The sequence below is a fragment of the Sinocyclocheilus grahami genome, unplaced genomic scaffold (genome assembly GCF_001515645.1).
Source record: "Sinocyclocheilus grahami isolate Dianchi unplaced genomic scaffold, SAMN03320097.WGS_v1.1 scaffold682.1, whole genome shotgun sequence".
Taxonomy (NCBI): Eukaryota; Metazoa; Chordata; class Actinopteri; order Cypriniformes; family Cyprinidae; genus Sinocyclocheilus; species Sinocyclocheilus grahami.
Genome location: NW_015505861.1, coordinates 793,216 through 813,441, shown reverse-complemented (window position 1 = coordinate 813,441; position 20,226 = coordinate 793,216). Strand labels below are relative to the sequence as shown.

Sequence of the window (20,226 nt, the reverse complement as noted above, 5' to 3'; positions counted from 1 at the left end):
AAATGTTTAGCTTTTTAAAAACACCCTTGAAGGTACAGCATGTTTGGAAATGACGTCGAATAAATATATTAACTGATCAAGCGATATTTACCTTGATTTTTCTTCATTTGTTGATGAAAATTTAAATTCCCTCCATGTCCAACATGTGCTCTGATGTCACTGAACATTTCCATAGAAACCACCTAAACAATCTTTCACACAAACTTGTTAAAGGGACATTACAGTGTTGTGGTGGAAATGACACCAATACTGTGCGACAGCTATATTTTGTATAAAAAGTAATATTGATCGTGGTCTCACATTAAATACTATTTTGTATTTTAATTATTTTACTAGTGCTTAATTCAGGTACATTAATAGTTACCAGATAAGTCATATTTTTAAACTGTATTTTCATTGTTGAAGTTTAAAAGTCTGGGTGTGCGACAAGGAGAAAACAGTGATTTTGACACCTATAAGGAGGTTGAACAGTATGAAAAAATCATAATAGAAAGGTAGTAAAAAGATTTTAAGGTGGTTTTATTGTTAGTTTGACTAAGAAAGAGGAATTTGTCCAAAATTATATGTATTTTTATAAATATGACCAAAGAACATAAAAGTGCCCATAGTCTAAGAATCACCCATAAATAGTACGCCAAATAAAAACGAAAACTCGTGGCATTGATACGCAAAAATGGACTTTGGCTTTTTTTTAGGGTTGTGGGGTAGATGCGTATCATATTTACGCGAAAACTGCGTATCATACGCACGCCAACAAATTTCGTATCATACGCACGCGAAAACTGCGTATTATATGCACGCCAAACACATGCGTATCATATGCACGCCAAAGTCCATTTTTGCGTATCAATACCACGAGCTTTCGTTTTTATTTGGCGTACTATTTATACGCATTTTCATGATAACCAGGTAAAATATTCTCACAGAAAAACATTACATTTAAACTAGGCCAAATATTGATCGTTCTGACTAAAACTAGCGCACAGCTATTGGCATGTCGCTCACATCAGCATCTGACTGTGATTTTCAATTCTTTTTCCAGTCAAAGCATGTCGTGTCTTCCATATGCATGAAGGGAGAGCCAGCGCTCAGGGGACGGAGGCCGGTTCAAGCGGCATGAACTCGCTCCTTTGGGAGCTGTCTCTCTCTCTGGGTCTCGTCTGTCTTTCTGTCGCTCTCTCATTCACCGTTCGTTTTACCGCATCATGCTTTTCACAGATTCAGTGCAGTGGTATCTTTTTGAAGAACGCCACGAGCTGAAGAAAAAGAAAGAGCGTGTGAGGAGAGCGATTGAGTGCGAAGTGAAAGCTGGCCTGCGGGAGTCATTTTTACACGCATGGCATTTAGTGGGACGAGGGATTGGAGATGTGACGTGCTCTGGGACGTCTTTGAAGTCGAGGGGACACGGTGAACAAATAACACCCCCAGCGCTCGTGACCGTTCGTGTGTATCTTCCCTTAAACGACTGTGACTGCGACACGCCGCCTTCTGATGTGTTTTTGAATTTCCTCACAAAAATCTCACCGTAAATCAGTCATTTCACGGAGGCAAAGGCGTCTTCAATTCGTTTTATTGAATCTTAATTTGTTTGGCAGGAACAGAGGGATTCTAGACTCTAGTAGCTTATTCAAGCAGTGCCACACGATCAAACACAACAGCACGGGGACTCTGTGTGTCCTGTGCATCGCTATCACAGACTATAGCAGCTTTTCTTCAGTGAAATCGCTCCAGGTGTAACAACAACACAATACAGGATCATTCAGAAACAGACATGTATTTTGTGACTACTGTACATTGTGAAATCTGACCTTTTTCACCTTTCACCTATTTTTGAATGTGTTTATACATATGTGAGCTCATGAAAGACATATGCAACACAAAGACAGTTTAGTGAATGATGCATTCGTTAATAGATTAATATACTTATTGCAAAGAAAAGTCCATTTATACAGAATATTATATATATATAAATTTATATAAATTACATAGCTTTCCAAAAATCAAACTAAAAGACATGTTCAAAAGACATACAGTATTCTCTCAAGCAAAAGATCAATTTTAACATGCCGGTTTTAGTAAAATCACCTTAGATAAACAGCTGAATGAACTGAAATTAGACATTTAAAGTTGGGGTAAGCGATTTTTCAAAAACGCTTTAGAAAACCGATTCGGGCCGACTAGCAAAACAAACTTGTAGCCAATCAGCAGTAAGGGGCGCGTCTACTCATGATGTGGAGGAGAGAGCGTTCGGTTCGAGCCGAGCGACAGAAAGATAGAGATGGCAGATAAAAAACAAAAGAGGAAAACGTCCGCGGAACAAAAGAAGGTTTACGATAAGGCAAGAAGTAGGACCCGTGTAAATATCGGATCAGCTTTCTAGCGCTGGAGAGAACTCCAGGAGCGGAAGGCCTGGGATCGGACGCCGAGGTTGCTTTGTTTCTTCTTGATAGGTGAGTAACGCCGTGTCTGCGCCGCAACAGCTAAAGTCTGTCTAGTATACTGGACGCGACAAAGCGACCGTTGAAAATCATTTTAAATGTGTGTCAATATGTCATGAATAGAATGCAGCAGCAGTTTTCTGTCGGGGATTTGGCGTGTCGTGTCGTGCCGCATCCAGTGTAGAACATAGACATGTATATATAGCTGTGGTGTAGACAGCATCACTGATTATAATGAGTTCTATAGTATTTTGTCGCGCCGCGCCACTCGCGTCCGGTGTAGACACGGTGTAACATTGGTTTTGCTTTGTTTCACAGAACTAATCGTTGCCTGGGTTGCGTACGCAGGCTTGTTGGAACATTACATCTCCAAAGAACCCTAACATGTCTTCTAAGTAAAGAGTAATTGCTGAATTTGTTAAGTTTTAGAGGGGATGTACTCATTTATGCTGTGCACTGTATCAATGGTGTAGACAGCATCACTGATTATAATGAGTTCCATAGTATTTTGTAGCGCCACACCACTCGCGTCCAGTGTAGACACAGTGTAACATTGGTTTTGCTTTGCTTCACAGAACTAATCATTGCCTGGGTTGTGTACGTATGTGTGGGGCGGAGCTATCAAAATAGGAGTGAGACCCTTTTGGGGTAGGGGCATGTTTGTTTTGGTGATTTCAAATGTCAACATTGGCTACCAGAAATCACTTACCCCACCTTTAATGAGAAATCTATTTGCATACTACTTATAATGTTGTTGTTGTTGTTTTTTGTTATATATTAATATCTTAATAGCTTACAGTTTTGCTTCTCCAGTAAATTTAGCTTGTTTTAATTATTTTTATTTAGAAGATGGGGGGGGATGCTAAATAAGAAAATGTTTTGCAGTGAAGTGTTTTAAAATCTAAGTATATATATATATATATATATATATATATATATATATAGACACACTCAAGTGTCAGAAATTTCCTTTAAAGATCTTAATAGTTATTAATAATTTTAATATAATCTGAATCCTTATTTTGACATGTTAAAATTGACTTATCACTAGTGAAAATACAATATCTGAATGAATTTCAATGGACTCCAGTTAGGATGTAAATTAGGATGTTTTTTGTATGGATTTCCATACAGCTACAGAAACAGTGGAAGTGACATGAAACAATAAGTACATGAAATTAAGTATTAATATTCATGACATCGCCACACAGAACAGGCAATTAAATTGTGATTTATAGAATTTCTAATCTTTACATTAAGCAACACTGATTCAGCCAATTAGGTTCATATGTGTGCTCCAAATCGTAGAAACTAAAACTTTAAAATTAATAAAACTCTAAGGCCCGGTTTCACAGACAGGGCTTAGCCTAAACCAGGATTAGGCCATAGTTCAATTAGGAGATTTAGGTCATTTTTATAAACGTGCTTAGAAAAAAACAATACTGGTGTGCTTTTTGAGACAAAACAAAGGCACTGATCTATTTTAATATCAGTCAGTGCTAGTTTCTTTCAGTTGAAACAGCTCAGACTTACATTTTAGTCTAGGACTAGGCTTAAGCCTTGTCTGTGAAACCGGGGGTATATGATCTTCTGAAGCTACAGTTGGACGATTGTTTAAGGTACCTAAAAATAAATAAAAGTGAAATAAGAATGAAATCTGTTTAACAAATGTTAGTGTTCGAGAGAGTCACAGCTGTAAACGAGAGACAAACCACATCTATTTATGACACTATAGTAACCAGACAAACTGCTCTTTTTGAAAGCTAACTTGTTTTACATAAAGCTTCAATCCTTTCAGACAGGTTTTGTTGTTGTTGACCACGCTATCACATACAGACATTTAGCTAATAGGTGCCTTTTACATGTGTAGCCTGTTCTTCTGCTTCGCTAGACATGGTTGATATGCAAATCCATCCATCAACCACCTATTAAAATACTGGATATGTATTTTAGACGGAATCACATAGTAAAGTGAACATACATCCAAAGTCAGATAACAAGTAACAATGACTGGTTCAGGATGTAAGATCTACTGAAGAGGGCATCTCTTAGCACCCCATACAGAGCCACTGTCTTTAGAGGAGATCATAGGGAAGGATGCAGCCTATGACCTCTGATCCTACATCAGTGCGAGCAAACATTTAACAACGGCGCATTCTGGGAACGTCGTACGTCCCTCTGTTGTTCGAAGTCTCATCGTGGCTCCATGTGAACCCAAAGGCAACCGATGCAAAAGCACCAAAGCCGATGGTACACACTGTATACAGTTGTTTTTGTCCATAGGTTTTGCACTTAAACCTTTCATTTCCTGCGTGGCAATCCTTTAAACATGCGGCGGGATTACGTTTAAGCATGCTGTTTTGGGAACAGACATCAGGAAGATTGCACATATAACTGTAAACACCAGATCCAAGGAACACAGAATGGATTTCCATTGCAGATTTCCACTTGTTTATACTAGACCCAACCGATCCCTGAACATGATGCTTTGGAAATTAAATAATAAGAATAGAAGTGAAAAATCTGGATTTTTGTGAAAGCAAGTCCCAGTCACATTTCACCCCAAACAATGTGCGTGTTGTGTGCAATATGTACTTTATTTAAATCATTACATTAAAGTAATATGAATGGTGGGGAGAAATGTGCTTCACTTATGTAGTCACTTATGCTCACCAAGGATGCATGTATTTGATCAAACATACAGTAATATTGTGAAATATTATTAGCATATAAAACAACTGTTTCCTATTTGAAAATACTTTACATTTTAAATGTATGCCTGTGATCAAAGTTGAATTTTCAGCATCATTACTACAGTCTTAAGTGTTACAAGATCCTGCAGAAATCATACTAATATGCTGATTTGCTGCTCAAGAAACATTTATTAGCAATGAAAACAACTGTGCTGCTTAACATATACATTTTTTCAGGTTTCAAAAGAAAGTTCAAAAGAACAGCATTGATTTGAACTGTCACTTTTGACCAATTTAATGCATCCTTGCTGAATAAAAAGTATCAATTTCTTTTCAAAAAATCTTACTGACCTCAAACTTTTGAACGGTAGTGTGTGTATATAATATATTAATATATCTTCCTTTTGATTTTGAGATGAATTTTTGCTCTTGACAGATTTGAGATCCGCCCAACTGCTTCTTTTGGTGTATGAATGAACACTAGAGTGAACAGATGTGTATCTGGAGTATTAAAGAAGAATAAACCTTTGAACATACTGTACAGCTTGAGGTCTTTTGACCGGTTCACATGCATCTGTCAAACATGTCAATAAAGTGTCTAACCAAGGCTCTCTTAAAGTCTAAAAGACAACTACTTTCCCATTCGGTCCTTTCTATTTACCTTCTGGCCCAAATCACTTCTAGGAAACCCTTCTTCAGTCTTCAATAATGCTCTTTAAGTTGCTACAAAGAGAGACTGGCATCCCACTATCCATTTTTCAGCTGTTCCCTCTGCATACTGTATCTCTCACCCGTATCTTGAGCACAAAATTTCATCAAAATCAGGTGGCTTGAGGGACATTGTCTCTGCATTTCTCTCTTTTCCTTCTTCAGGTTCTTTCTTACGATATGATACAAGGATGGTGGCACAAGAAACGTTAGCTGGAGAGAGCAATGGGTAAAAGACGGGCTACAATTAATCCTACCAAAACAACTAAGAGCAACGATGGTAGTTTAGTGCAGATTGTCTCTTAAGATCAACCTGACTCTTAAAGGACATTTGGAGAGTGCTGGTGTCGTCCGAAGATACTTTCAATCAGCACAGACCTTCAAAACCTCCAGATGTGTCTTGACCTTTGTATTTTTCCATCGTTTTTAAGAACACCAAAACTGTCAAAAGTCTTTGAGATCTGATCTAATTCTGCCAATGACATTGTGTCTCTTTCACCTCGTTATTTTTCTTCTCTTCCATCCTCTCATGATCTGTCGGCAGCGCGTTTATTTCCTGTCTTTTCTGTCTTTGTGTTTGAGGGCAGAGAAGAAAACCTTGTAGAGAGTGGGAGAGAAGCTTTGAAGAGGAGCAGTCCTGGGACACGAATGTCTTCTGGGGAAAGCAGAGGAGGGGTTCAGACGGCGAGAGAGGGCAAGCGACTGAAGAAGGGGAAGGCTCCTCATTTCTGAGCAAGGTAGGCTCCTATGGTCAAGCCAACGGCCCCGAGAGCCGCTAGACCGAAGACCGTTACTATTGATGACCACGAGCTGCGAAACACAGAGTCCCTCTGCCTGCTGTAGAGCTCCACAAACGCCTCCTGAGCAGAGAAACAAAGACATTTCATCAAAATGTAGCATTTACCTGAACAGATAAATCATGGTGCATCACTATTACTGTTGATTAGACTTTTGTCTTCAGAAAATATAACAGTGTAGATGGTCACACTTTAGTTTGGGGACCAATTCTTACTATAACTATGACTTTTGCCTCAATTAACGCCTATTTGCTGCTTATTAATATAAGTAAGGTAGTAGTTGTAGAAGTTATGTTTAGGTATGGGGTCGGGTTAAGAGATCTAAAATATGGTCATGCAGAATAAGGCATTAATATGTGCCTTTAAAAACGAGCAGAGAGGAAGTCCGCTAATATAAATACTGCGGGCAACCAGACGGACTGAGGAAGTGGCATCCCGAACCAGGAGCTTTGTGTTTAACAGGATGTCCAAACCAGAGCTGGGGAAGAGTTCCTCCTGTAGTTCCTCTCCAGAAGACAAAACTCAGCTTGTTGGAGACAGATACCTCATATCTTGTGCAATTATTCTCATAGTAGTAGACAAAGTATCATAAATTAATCAATAATGGACGTTATAGCCATTTATCAGGTTTCCACACAAAGTAATATGAGAAAATGTGCATATGGTAATTCAGACTTTTACCTAGGTGGGCCCAAAAAAAAAGTGATGTTTTGAAGAATGTTCAAGACGGTCTTTTCAGTCCAAACGACTCGTGCCCTATTTTCAAATGTGAAAGCTTTATGTGAGGAACAGATTGAAAAATCTAATTTATGCGCAGTACTGGGCCTCACACATGACATGTGGAAGAAAATTGTGGAGAATAAGTACAATGTGGCTACAAGGGAATTAATTGATAAGTGGGCGTGATATCTTGTTTTATTTCCCCACATGTCAAGAGCTCTATAGATATGCCATGTCAAGATGTGTCGCCAGATTTTGTCAATGGAATCAAAATTTGAGTCGATCTCATACTGTCCGAATAGGTACTACAGTTGAATAAGAACCATTAAAAAAGTATGTTCTTAACAGTATGAATGAAATGCAGACATTGTGGATTCAATGTCATGTGACTTAGTAGTGAAGTATGCATATCTGAATACAAGGCAAGTCTTTTAGGGGGCCGTTTACATTTTAACTTTTTATGTGTTTTGCCTGTTCGTTTACACGACAGTGGCGTTTTGGGGACTGAAAACACATATTTTTGAAAACGGGTTTCAAAGTGCAAGTTATCGTTTCCGTGTAAACACCCAATACGGGAATCTTTGAAAACGGTGACGTCATGCACGTGCATAGTGCGTGTTAGGTATGTAGACATGCGCAGTATGTGTCGATTTTAAAGGCAAGTGAGAACAAACATATACAACAATGGCGGAGTATATGGTACTGTTGTTGCTGTTTAAGAGTTTGCTAACGCTTCTTCAGCAAAGTGTGGATTTACTTCACCAATATTACAATCAACAGCGGAGACACATCATAATCACACGGCAACAGGTACTGTTTACTAACCAGGTGACAGCGCCAACTACTGGCCTGTCATATGTAATACAGCGTTTTTGGCCGTTTTCGCGGATATGTGTAAACGCTAATCATTTTGAAAACGTCGTGTATATGTGAAACTTTTTAAAAACGCAAGGAAAAAACTTTTCCGTTTTTGACTACATCTTTGTTGTGTAAACGTAGCCTTATTTAGCATGTTCCATTATTTACTCCAAACCTGACACTATATGTTTACACACCATATTTAAATGTACACAAATTAGATTATTTGTGAATATTGTTGGTCTGATCTTCACACAAAACCATCATACAGCTTTTGAAGACTTAAAAATATAATACCGGGCTGCTTTTATGATACTTGGTGATTTTAATGTGTGTGTGTTTTGCGTCATTTTTGGAGATGGAGTGTCCCTTCCTCATTAACTTTCATTCTGTTAAACTTCTCCTTTTATGTTCCATCGAAGAAAGAAAATCATAGAGATTTGGTACAAGCAGGTTAATTCTGGGGTGAACTGTCCCTTTAAAATGATATACAGGACGTATTTCCTTTTATTGTGAAGCTTCACAGGGTGCAGTCCAAAACACCAGAAAACTATTTCCTCTCATCCTCCTTTCCATGTAGACTTTGAGAGACACAGCACAGCTGAGAATAAAACTCCAACTTCCTCACATTTAAACTTCCGAAGCAAGCCTCCCGGGTGGATAACATTTGTGTATCTCTATTAACCTCTGGGTTTTTTTTTTTTCTCCAAGGGAAAATCATCATCTCATCAAGTTCTTATTTAACAGTCATGCAAGCCAGGCCATTTTTGTGAAGTACTCCCAGGGTGCACTCCCCTGATGAAACCACGGCACATTTCAGGTATTAATTAGTAAACACTGCATGCCACACACCGTGCGAATACTGTTTTATGAGCGGAGGGGGGTTGACAACATGAGTCGCCCTTGTTAAAGGGTTAGTTCACCCCAAAAATGAAAATTCTGTCATTAATTACTCACCCTCATGTCGTTCTAAACCCGTAAGACCTTCGTTCATCTTCGGAACACAAATTAAGATATTTTTGATGGAATCTGAGAGCTGTCTGACCCTGCATAGACAGCAACGCAACTGAAATGTTCCCAAGTCCAGAAACGTAGCAAGGAGATCTGTAAAATAATCCATGTGACATCAGTGGTTCATCCGCAACTATACGAAGCTACGAGAATACTTTTTGTGCGCAAAAGAAAAAAAAAATAACGACTTTATTCAACAATTCGTCTCTTCCGCATCAAGTCAAGTCAAGTCAAGTCAAGTCACCTTTATTTATATAGTGCTTTTAACAATACAGATTGTGTCAAAGCAACTGAACAGCATTAATTAGGAAAATAGTGTCAATAATGCAAAATGACAATAGTAAACACTCATTTTTCAGTTAAAGACAGTTCATCATTGAATTCAGTGATGTCATCATCCAGCTCAGTTCAGTTTAAAAATGTACATATGGCAGAAATGTACGGAAAAATCCATTTAAGATGTAATAAAACAGACGATGAACACTATTAACAGCAATTATTATATGATGCAATCAAACTTATAGCAAAATGTGGTAGTTCTGTATGTTGTTTCAGGGTTGGCATCATCTGAGGTCCTCTGAGGGGTTGGCATCATCTCTGCATCACTTGCATCACCCTGGTGCCATTTTGGAGAATATCTGCTGGACGTAAACAAGGTATGCTGTTCTGTGTCAGCTGCGTCACGCGGATACGCTGTTTCCGTTCGGATCCAATCACAACAACGTAAGAAACAGATCCGGCGTGACGCAGCTGACACAGAACAGCATACGCTGTTTACAGGGTGATGCGGAAGAGACGAATTGTTGAATAAAGTCGTTTTTTTTCTTCTTTTGCGCACAAAAAGTATTCTCGTAACTTCGTATAATTGCGGATGAACCACTGATGTCACATGGATTATTTTACAGATCTCCTTGCAACGTTTCTGGACTTGGGAACACTTCAGTTGCGTTGCTGTCTATGCAGGGTCAGACAGCTCTCAGATTCCATCAAAAATATCTTAATTTGTGTTCCGAAGATGAACGAAGGTCTTACGGGTTTAGAACGACATGAGGATGAGTAATTAATGACAGAATTTTCATTTTTGGGTGAACTAACCCTTTAAACTTCACAATGAAAACAATGCCAAGCAAGTCATGGCAGCAAAAGTTCAAGGAGTTTGTCTTTGCATAAAAAAAACTTTTTTTTTAACATTCACCCACACATATACGTTCCAGTGCAAAACCTCCTATATTATTGTACGATGTGCCCACGAACAATGGAAAGTCCCTTTGAGAGAATAGGAGGAAACTTTTGGAGAACTAAAACTTAAACAAGAGAGAGAAAATATTTTTTTAAAGGTTGCCCAAATGGCGCAGACAGTTCAATGTTAAAAGGCCACAAAATCCTGGAGGCTTGTTTTCATGTGACGGCAGAGTTTCAGAGCTGTGGAAGTGCTCGGGCGAGTACTTGGGGTCACATGAATGAAAATACAAGCAGGAGTTACGAAAGGTCACACTTCACTGATTCATCTAAAGGCACAACTAAAGAAAAGGCTTTTGAAAGGCTACATTTCCAAGACGTTCTTCCTTAACTAACACTGCTACATATGTTTGAACTGCATACAAATTGACTATTTCTGCTAAGTTTGCATATGGTGCTGTTCTGTATCCCATAATGCAATGTGCCTGATTCAACCTCTTATTTCCCATATGACAAATCAATGCATGAAATGCCACAATTTTTTACATCTTTGACTCAGCTGCCAAAAATAATATAATTAACACAAAATTGCATTAAAGATGATTTAAAAAATGTCAAAAGATTATTTAAAACAGATTATAACTGGATATTCTTGCTGAATTAAACATGATCAGGATGTATACAAATGTAGAGAAGTTATTTGGCAACATATGATGTGTTCTATTTAAATATAGTAGGCAGTATAGAGTACATTGCACAGTATTCAGCATGTAGTATGCTAGTATTCTGTCCGAACATAACCTATGCAGCGCTACAGAACAGAGCGTTTCTAAATGATTTTGAGTGCTGTCTGTGTCGGAAATCACGAGAGTTTTGGATGATGGGAGAGAGTCAGGTGGGCATCATGGGACAGGAGCGCAGGAACAAGCATCACACTTTCATCATTCACTCGGTCAGGCTTCAGTACACTCTCTTACACACACATCACATGTGACTTCTCTTCTGGAGTGTAGCGTATATTTTCCATTGCCCTCATGTTGATAGATAAATACGCTTCCAGAAACTGATGGCTGTCACAAGATCAGATATTCCAATGACACTCTTTTTGCAATTGCAACACTTTCACTCCGTGTTGTTTGAAGACTTTCTTTCCTGACATCTGAATGTTATATAGGACCTAATATCCTGCCAAGGGACATAGTGTTACTTTACCATATACCATGTTACCATGTAAATGGCATGTATATAAATATAGTAATCATTCCATATTTAAGTCTGTCAATTGATTAAAAATTGTAATGAAATAATTAATCAAATATATGAATAATTGCTGAAAAAAAACAAATTAACATAATTGAAAGACATCAGCTACATTATTATAGCAGGAAAAAGCATTAAAATATGTTGCAAAAAGTGGCTTGAAAAGTCAATATATTGTTTGTGCTACAAGCACATTTTATATTTTGCATTTCCCACAAAATCATATTTGATCAGCTCTGTATGTGCATTGATACATTTTTGATATATGAACGAAAGCCTAAATGAAGGGGGTGCTTACACAACACCATTTTCAAACCTTTTATGTGTTTTGGCCGTTCATGTACATGGATGGCAATGGTGTTTTGAAGGTCTGAAAATGCAAACATTTGAAAATAGGTCTCAAAGTGCAAGTTATCGTCTCCAAGTCAACTACAAAAACACAAATTTGTGAAAACTATAACATCATGCATATGCGTATTACGTGTTCAGTCTATGTGCACATGTGCATGGCTCTTAATGCATCGTGTTTCCTTCTGGGGCATCAGTGACCATTTGAACCTTTTGTAATAGTTATGCATGAGTCCCTCAGTTGTCCTCAGTGTGAAAATATGGATCTCAAAATCATACAGTTATTGTTGGAAAGGGTTCAAATACGTAAAAGATGCTGGAGAGCCAAAGAATCTGAGAATTTGTGGGACCTGAAGGATTTTCCTGAAGAACAGCGGGCAGTTTAACTATCACCAAAAAAACAAGCTGTGGATCATCCAGGTAACTAAACAGTATTAAGAATCACTTTTGAACGGGGTCATTTTTATAAATTCACCTATTATTTTCTCTTGTGGACTATATATAAATGTCTTTTATGTGAAATGACCAGCACTAAATAAAAAATAACATGCATTTTGCATTATACTTATGTTAATAATGTTAATAATTAACATTTTGCAGATACTGCAACAATTTGTGAATTGTATGTACAATTTTGACCACAACTGTATGTATCAAAATACCATGGTATTACCATCTGATATCATCCCCGTATCATGTTACCACTACAGTATTTTTTGTATGGCTGTTATTCAAGATATGATTATTAGAAATATAATTTTTCATTATAAACTTCTGCGTCTTAATTGTTTGAAACAAAAAAAAAAGGAATTGCATTTTTAACTCGAAATTTAAATAGGAGAATAAATGTCAACATTTCTCAGAGTTAAAAATCTGGGTCACTTTTCGATTCTTCTTCTTTATAACAGATTTTGGGAATGCCCTCTACATGTTATATGGGTCAAAGAAGTAATGGGATAAATGGATTATTCTTCGTTATCCCATTTTGAAGCTGCTCTTCCCCATCTTGTGATGTGATGGGCTGTATTCACCGGAGTGAAGGAGAAACGCTTTCATCAGCAGAAGCGCATCTTAAGGTCAGCAGGAGGGTTAAGACTCCCGCTCCACACAACCTGACAACCACGTCCCTCTTCCCTCAGCGCATTTCTATAGCTGCCATGTGAAATCTGGAACTCTTTGGTGGAAATCTGCAACAGCCCCCTTTCTGCAATGAAAACTCCCCGAAGGCTCCCACAGGACAGTGATGGGGGAGTCACTGTCTGTATGTCGCAGTTGCCAGACTTGCACGGCTACAAACCCACATTATTTGCTCGACTTATGTTTTGCTTTCTCATGAACAGAGAACTTGGGGATGTGGGGTGTTTCACTAGAGATATAACCTTCCCTGTCACCATGTCAAAACATTATTTCCAAAATTATGATTTTGGAAATCTAATGATAGTTTATCAAATGACAGCAATGTGTCATTATTCTAACAAGAGTAATTGTGAATTAAAAACAGATGGAGTGCAGCCTTTCCTTGATAACATATGCTAAAATTACTCAGTGAAAATACACAATATTGGTAGCTGTACTCATCCAATTAAGAAATGGATTAATAAAACCTTACTGTTTCATCATTTTACTGTTTCAACCTCATTGCTTTATCCTTATGGAAAGCAATATGAAATACTGTTTGTTAATTTAGTTCATATAGAGGAACTCCTGAACTTTGTTCGACCCTCTAAGAACAAGGCAGGTTTTTACATGAGTTTGGAGATATTAGCAAAGGTTTGTGCTGAAAATAGCACCAACAGCCGAATATTCAAAGTTAAGTCTCATAGATAAATAGCAGCGATGTGGTGAAGATCAAAAGCAGCACTACTCAACTATCTTTGAACTCAACCAATGGTTTTAAAATAAAGTAAATAGACTCAACAGTGCACACCTCTAGACATAACAAGGTTGACAAAACAGGTGGTGATAAGGTGTGCCCTAATCCTAAATCATCTTTACATGTCATGGCAATGGTATTTTTCAGCTTACACAGGCATGGCACAAAACGCAGCCCGATAACTCACATCTCCCTGTGGAAAAAAACAGCATATGCTGGTTAGGTATGTTTTGATGCTGGTTAAAGCTGGTCCATTGCTGGTTTATGCTGGTCCTTTGCTGGTTTAAGCTGGTCCTTTGCTGGTTTATGCTGGTCCTTTGCTGGTTTAAGCTGGTCCTTTGCTGGTTTATGCTGGTCCTTTGCTGGTTTAAGCTGGTCCTTTGCTGGTTTATGCTGGTCCTTTGCTGGTTTAAGCTGGTCCTTTGCTGGTTTATGCTGGTCCTTTGCTGGTTTAAGCTGGTCCTTTGCTGGTTTATGCTGGTCCTTTGCTGGTTTATGCTGGTCCTTTGCCAGCACATGACCAGCATAAACCAGCAAAGGACCAGCTTAAACCAGCAAAGGACCAGCATAAACCAACAATGGACCAGCATAAACCAGCAAAGGACCAGCTTAAACCAGCAAAGGACCAGCATAAACCAACAATGGACCAGCATAAACCAGCAAAGGACCAGTTTAAACCAGGGCTGTTGTGATTTCATGCTAATCTGAGTTTTGTCCGAATCGGCCACAATGCGAAAAAGCATTGTGCAACAAGAAGGAAAAATAATTGCGAGCAAAAAGTCTGAACTAAAAAACGTAAATCCAAACAGGTTTGTGAAAAAAAATAATTACGTCAAAGGTCCTCTTTAAACCAGCAATGTTGTAGGTTCCAGTTGTTCGCAAGCTTATTAGCACTGCATCCATTATGTGACAGTAACAGTGGCTTCTTTTGAATTGGAAAGATGATGTTAAAGTTGTGATGAAATGTAAATTCACCCGATCCATTTTCTAAATGCACGTTACTGATCTTATTGTAAATGATTCAGCGTGTTACAATTTTTGTTTTGTTTTCCTAATTTAGGGATAGTTCACCCAAAAATGAAAATTCTGTCATAATTTACTCACCCTCAACTGGTTCCAAACCTGTCTGGTTTTCTTTCTTCTGTTAAACATAAAAGAAGATATTTTGCATGCGTTGTTGGTCCCCACTGACATCCATGGTCTGAACAAAAATAATAAGTCAATGCGGACCAGGTTTGGTTACCAACATTCTTCAAAATATCTTCTTTCATGTTCAGCAGAAGAAAGAAACTCATACACCAGCATATAAATATAGAAAGCTAACACGCATGGACTAAAAGCCACAAACTAGAGGTCTTCATGGGTCCACTTGGATCCGAAAACCTGAGGTCCGGCCTGAGACTCGAGCGGGCCAGGTCCAAAATTTCAATATGTGACGGGTCGAGTTCGATATTAGTGGACTCTGGTCTTGGGTAATTTAAAATAAATGTGCTTTTAACAAATGGACTCGATAAGACATGAATTCAACTATCTTAAACTATCCCGGATGTGTACTTGCGCGTTCGTGTTAAATGCATTTTTGAGAAACGCACGTAGAAAAGGAACAAACGTTTGTAACCTCGCACACAGAAATCCATCTTATAGATACGAGATCCATCAGGAAAAGCAACTCGCTTCATTACGCTGCGTGTTCATGCAGGACTTTTCTTTTTTGCATGCAGAAGCCCTACACCAGAGATGAGGTAAATAGTGTTGCAGACAGTACTAGCGAATCCATGATTTATTAGGCTATCGACTGAATTTTTATCGAGCTATGACATTTATTTTTCCAATCCACTGGTCACAATTGAAAGCCAAACTCAGAAATAATTAGTATCCATCAGGCAGGCAATAATATAAAGTAATAATAAATAAATAAGTAAATAAATGAAAGTAATGGAGCAGCAGCCAAATCAGTCAGCAGGACACCGGGATTTCCTTACTGACTGTGGGGCAGCAGGCTGTGCACATGTCAATGCCATTTACATTCAGGTCCAGTCGAGTTTGAAAATAAATGCTGTTGAGTTGGGTTGGACTTGGGTCTAATTTTATCAGGTCTGTCTCGGGTCGGGTTTTTCTTTTAAAAAATTATTTATGCACATCGGGTTCAGGTAAAAAGTGATTCGGGTCAGGTACAGATTTTAGGACCCGAGAAGACCTCTACCACAAATTCTAATTCTGATTTCACGAAAGTACCCTGTAAAAACTCCCTGAAAAGTACCCTGTAAAAACACCTTCAAAACTCCCACCGTGGAGCCTATTTTTGTCAAATTGTTCTGCGTAGCCCCATCCATTGCAAATTCTAATGGCTGCTTTTTAATTGTCAAATATGTCCTCATTGGCTATGTCTATAGCTTTGGGCAGTATTTCTCTTTCAGTGAGGACAGAAAATCCCTTTGCTAATTTGAAGCTTGTCACATTGTGCCTGGTTAGGACACAGTGTTAGGAAATGTTTGGACTAGCTGAAAAACAGCCAACTTGCTTCACACAATAAGGTCAGCAAGCCAGTCTCGGGGGTGTTTGTCCACTGACCTGGCTGAGTGGCAAAATGATGACAGAGGACTTTAATTCTGCACTTCTTACCAAGATAACCAGACACATCAGCAAACTGGTAGTGAAGGGCACTGAGCCCTTGGATAAACTCAAAAAGGGGAAAAAACCTTTGGCTATTGATTCGACATGATTACAGAGAGAGAGAAAAAGAGCGGCAGTGCTCCCACCTTGCAGTTAATTAAACCTGACAAGCATACCACAGTAATCACAGCTGCTGTATCACATGCACCTGCATATACTGGGAGGTCGCAGAGATTGCATGTCTCATTTTAAATCAACCCAAAGCATTGGACTTGAGGTTTTGGTATAGTGTGGAATAGCACACAATATTGCCCTGGATATTTGGTCTCTGTTATCATATTTCATCTGTATGATGCTCTGTGCATCCTGCACACATTGTCATTTCATTGTGTTTTTCAGCGGCTGGCAGGTTTCCAGAAGAACACAGTTAGTATTCATGGGAAAACACCTGAGGCACCTGAGAGCCGAGCTGACTAGGCATAAGAGATCCAACTGCAGCAGTCTCCTAAATTATTTGCAATTGGACCTGTTCCACCACATAAATATTCAAATTAGTGTCAATGCTAGTGTGTATACACACACAGAATGTCTCATAGGGGCATTCATGCTTCACCGAGACGAAGAAATGTGATTTTGAATAAATTGAGGGAAAGCATTTTGCCAGAACTTTTCACAATAGACTTTTCTCATCCAAACTAACTGCATGTAAATCAAAATTTGGGGACGAAGGATTGAGTGACGGTCTTTTAATTTTGGATGGGAAGCTTGCAAGGAAGAAAGACAAAGGACAATGAACAATGGAAACCAGAGTGGCATACGGTTATAACTGAATATCATCCCCTGCTTATTTTCTGTAGAACTTCAACTTCAACATATGACCTTCGCTGAAACAATGATCTAATTCTTGAGCAGGCTATCCTCTGTGAAAGATTCAATTAGATCAAACTTGATGGACCTCCTGTAGTGAGTAAAGGAGTTTGTAAGGGAATATGACCATAGGTGCTGATGTGCACTTATCTTTTTTTATCCACAAAAAGCACAAGTGATGCTAAGAATAGAAATCATACTCTACGCAATTCATGCATTTGCAGAAATGAATGCTTGTCCAATGCATTGCACATACTTACATTGTACATACAGTATCTCAGTATTTAGGAGCTGAATGTCTATGCCATTGTTTTTGACTATTTAACTACCCAGATTTTCTTCAAACTGCTGCTCCACCATGTATAACACATTATCAGTTGCTTTCTAATTTTCAGAATGAAATTGACGCATTAAATTGAGCTTGAATAACTACAAGGATTTGCATTCACTTACTTGCATTAAGTATCTTTTAGGCTTGCAACTATATTATTATGAAGCATTGTTAAATATGAACCAGACACAAGCTAGTCTTATCCTCAGAAGCTCATCTACTGCCTGACAGCAATGCAAATCCAAGAGGTCAAGACGCACAGGCATTTCATCAGTTCACCAGGGGGAAAAAGCATTCGCTGAGACTCCTACACCAATATTTGAGAGCTATTATTGTGGTATAATCTATTTGAAATGAACCCACCATAAATGGTACAGAAATATAAGTGTGTTTGGCTGTGTGAGTGCAAATAAGTCTAAGGGTGCTTTCACACCTGTAGATCGATTGCTTTGTTCCGAAACAGGGATTAAAATTATTACAATGTTGCTTTTTATTCTTGGTGCGGTTCGCTTTCACACGGCAAAGTTTCTAAACGGACCAAATTTGTTAATACAAGTCACGCGCGAGTAAACTGTTCTCTCATTGGTCAAAGTTCCACGGTTTATTTTCTGGGATTCCACTTAGCTGACATGCATGTCATCCGTCAGGATGGAACGATAACAGCTTCGCTTTTATCAAACAAAGATAACAAAGCTAATGCTTTTCACGGAACTTACATAATTACCCATCATAAATTGTGATATAGCCTGGTTCGTTGGTCCGTTGTATCGGATTGCTTTTTCACTACAACCGAACCGCTCCAGAGTTCGTTTTCAATCGAGCCGAGACCACCTCGTTCAGGCGATCTCGGACCGATTGTTTTGGCGCGGATGCGAGCGCGATTGCCGTGTTCACATATGCCCAAACAAACCGAGCTAAGGGGGGAAATGCGCCAGGTTCCGAAACAACAGGCCAGGTGTGAAAGCACTCTAAGTTTGCTATTCTTGGCCATAATAGACTGTGATGAGGACCAGACTTTGTGCTGCAAGTCAAAAGTCTGGCTAAATTAAACTAGACACAAGCTTGAAGCAGCCACATGGCTGTTGTACAACAGTGTCCACCTGGGATTAAAACTTGCAGGCAGGGCAACCAAGATTTCTGCTTACATAGCCCGGAGTCAAAAATCATTGGGCCATCTCTGTACAGCAGAAAATCAGATAACAATAGAGGTGCACACCAAGCCATATCAATCCCACACCGTGTTCAATGTGCGAAAAGTGCACCACATACCTGATATTTATATTTGCACAACTCATGTGCTCCATGACCGTGTTTAATACTTGAAAAAGCCTGAGGAAATGCACAAACACAAGGGTAGACATTGTTCTGTAAAATAAGCTTTCAACCGCTCCACCTTGAACAGTGATGACGGAGGTTAACGCATTGTTAGCGGTGGTCTGTGCGTGGGTGTACTGCCCTTTCCCTGAGGAGAAGGGAAGAAAGCAGCCACCCCTGCTATAAATAAACCGGCGAGGCCTGGCCACTAATATAATAAAACTGTCCTTATTGTATCTGCCAAGAGCCGGCAGTCCAAAAGGGCAGGCGTGGTGCATGTGGAGGGCGCAGATATTGGTAAAAGATCGCTGAGTCATCACCTGGTGGAAGGGCGTATGGAGTTGGATGCCGATTCCAATCCATCCTCTTTCTACATGCACAGCTATAATCAAGCTAATCAGTGTAGAGCCAAGAATTCATAATGACAAAGGCATCCATCTTCATTCAATTAATCGATTGCTGCAGGCTTAAAATGAAGTGTAATTACTGCACCACCAAATAGAATTGCAAAAATAATGACTCTTTCCCAAACACAGCCAACAGGTAGTCCTGCCCCAAACATTGTTTAAGCTTCTCGACCAGCTCAACTGAAGTACTTTAACTGTGGTAAGAAAGTGTCTGCATCCAAGTGCTCACTAATTATTGAGAGGTTACATCAAGTAAGTTGCATAGTTGGATATATTCACGCTACAAAGTCTTCTTCCAGGACCAGGGGCCAGATTCATTAAAAAATCTTCTAAAGATAGAAGTTAAGTTGTTTCTTAAGAAACATTTAAAAATTGTAAGAATGTTCCTTGATACAATTATTGAGTATATTCTCAAGTTCTCAAATATTTTCTTAACTCTTTCCTTGGCATTGACAGAATTTTCCGTCTTTCCTTGTTTTCACTGTTATACAGTAGGAGGCGCTATTACGTATCTTCTGAAAGAATACTGAATCTCTGGACACGGTGAAGAAGAAGCAACAAGCAATCACATACAGTATGTAAGCAGATGCATATGTAAAATAATGCAATCATCAAACATTAAACAGCATATAAATCAACACTGCCTAATGTCATCGAAGGAAATTTCAACCCAGGAAGTGGTATAGGACTGTGCAAGCTTTGGAGGTGTTGATGGACGCGATTGACATCATTTATGCATTCTGAATCCGATTCGGACATAGTCTTTGACAAAAATGTGATTTTCTCAGCTTTTTGATCAAAATTATGCT

General features: G+C 38.8%; 1 protein-coding gene across 1 annotated transcript in view; it reads right to left on the bottom strand.

Moving 5' to 3' along the window:
- Positions 1-5,486: 5,486 nt before the first annotated feature.
- Positions 5,487-20,226, bottom strand: part of LOC107559382 (apoptosis regulator Bcl-2-like) — a 43,909-nt gene continuing 29,169 nt past the window's right edge. The window contains exon 2 of the mRNA XM_016243179.1: positions 5,487-6,699. Coding sequence (XP_016098665.1) covers positions 6,562-6,699 — 138 coding nt within the window. The 3' untranslated portion in view covers positions 5,487-6,561. The remainder of the gene's footprint in view (positions 6,700-20,226) is intronic.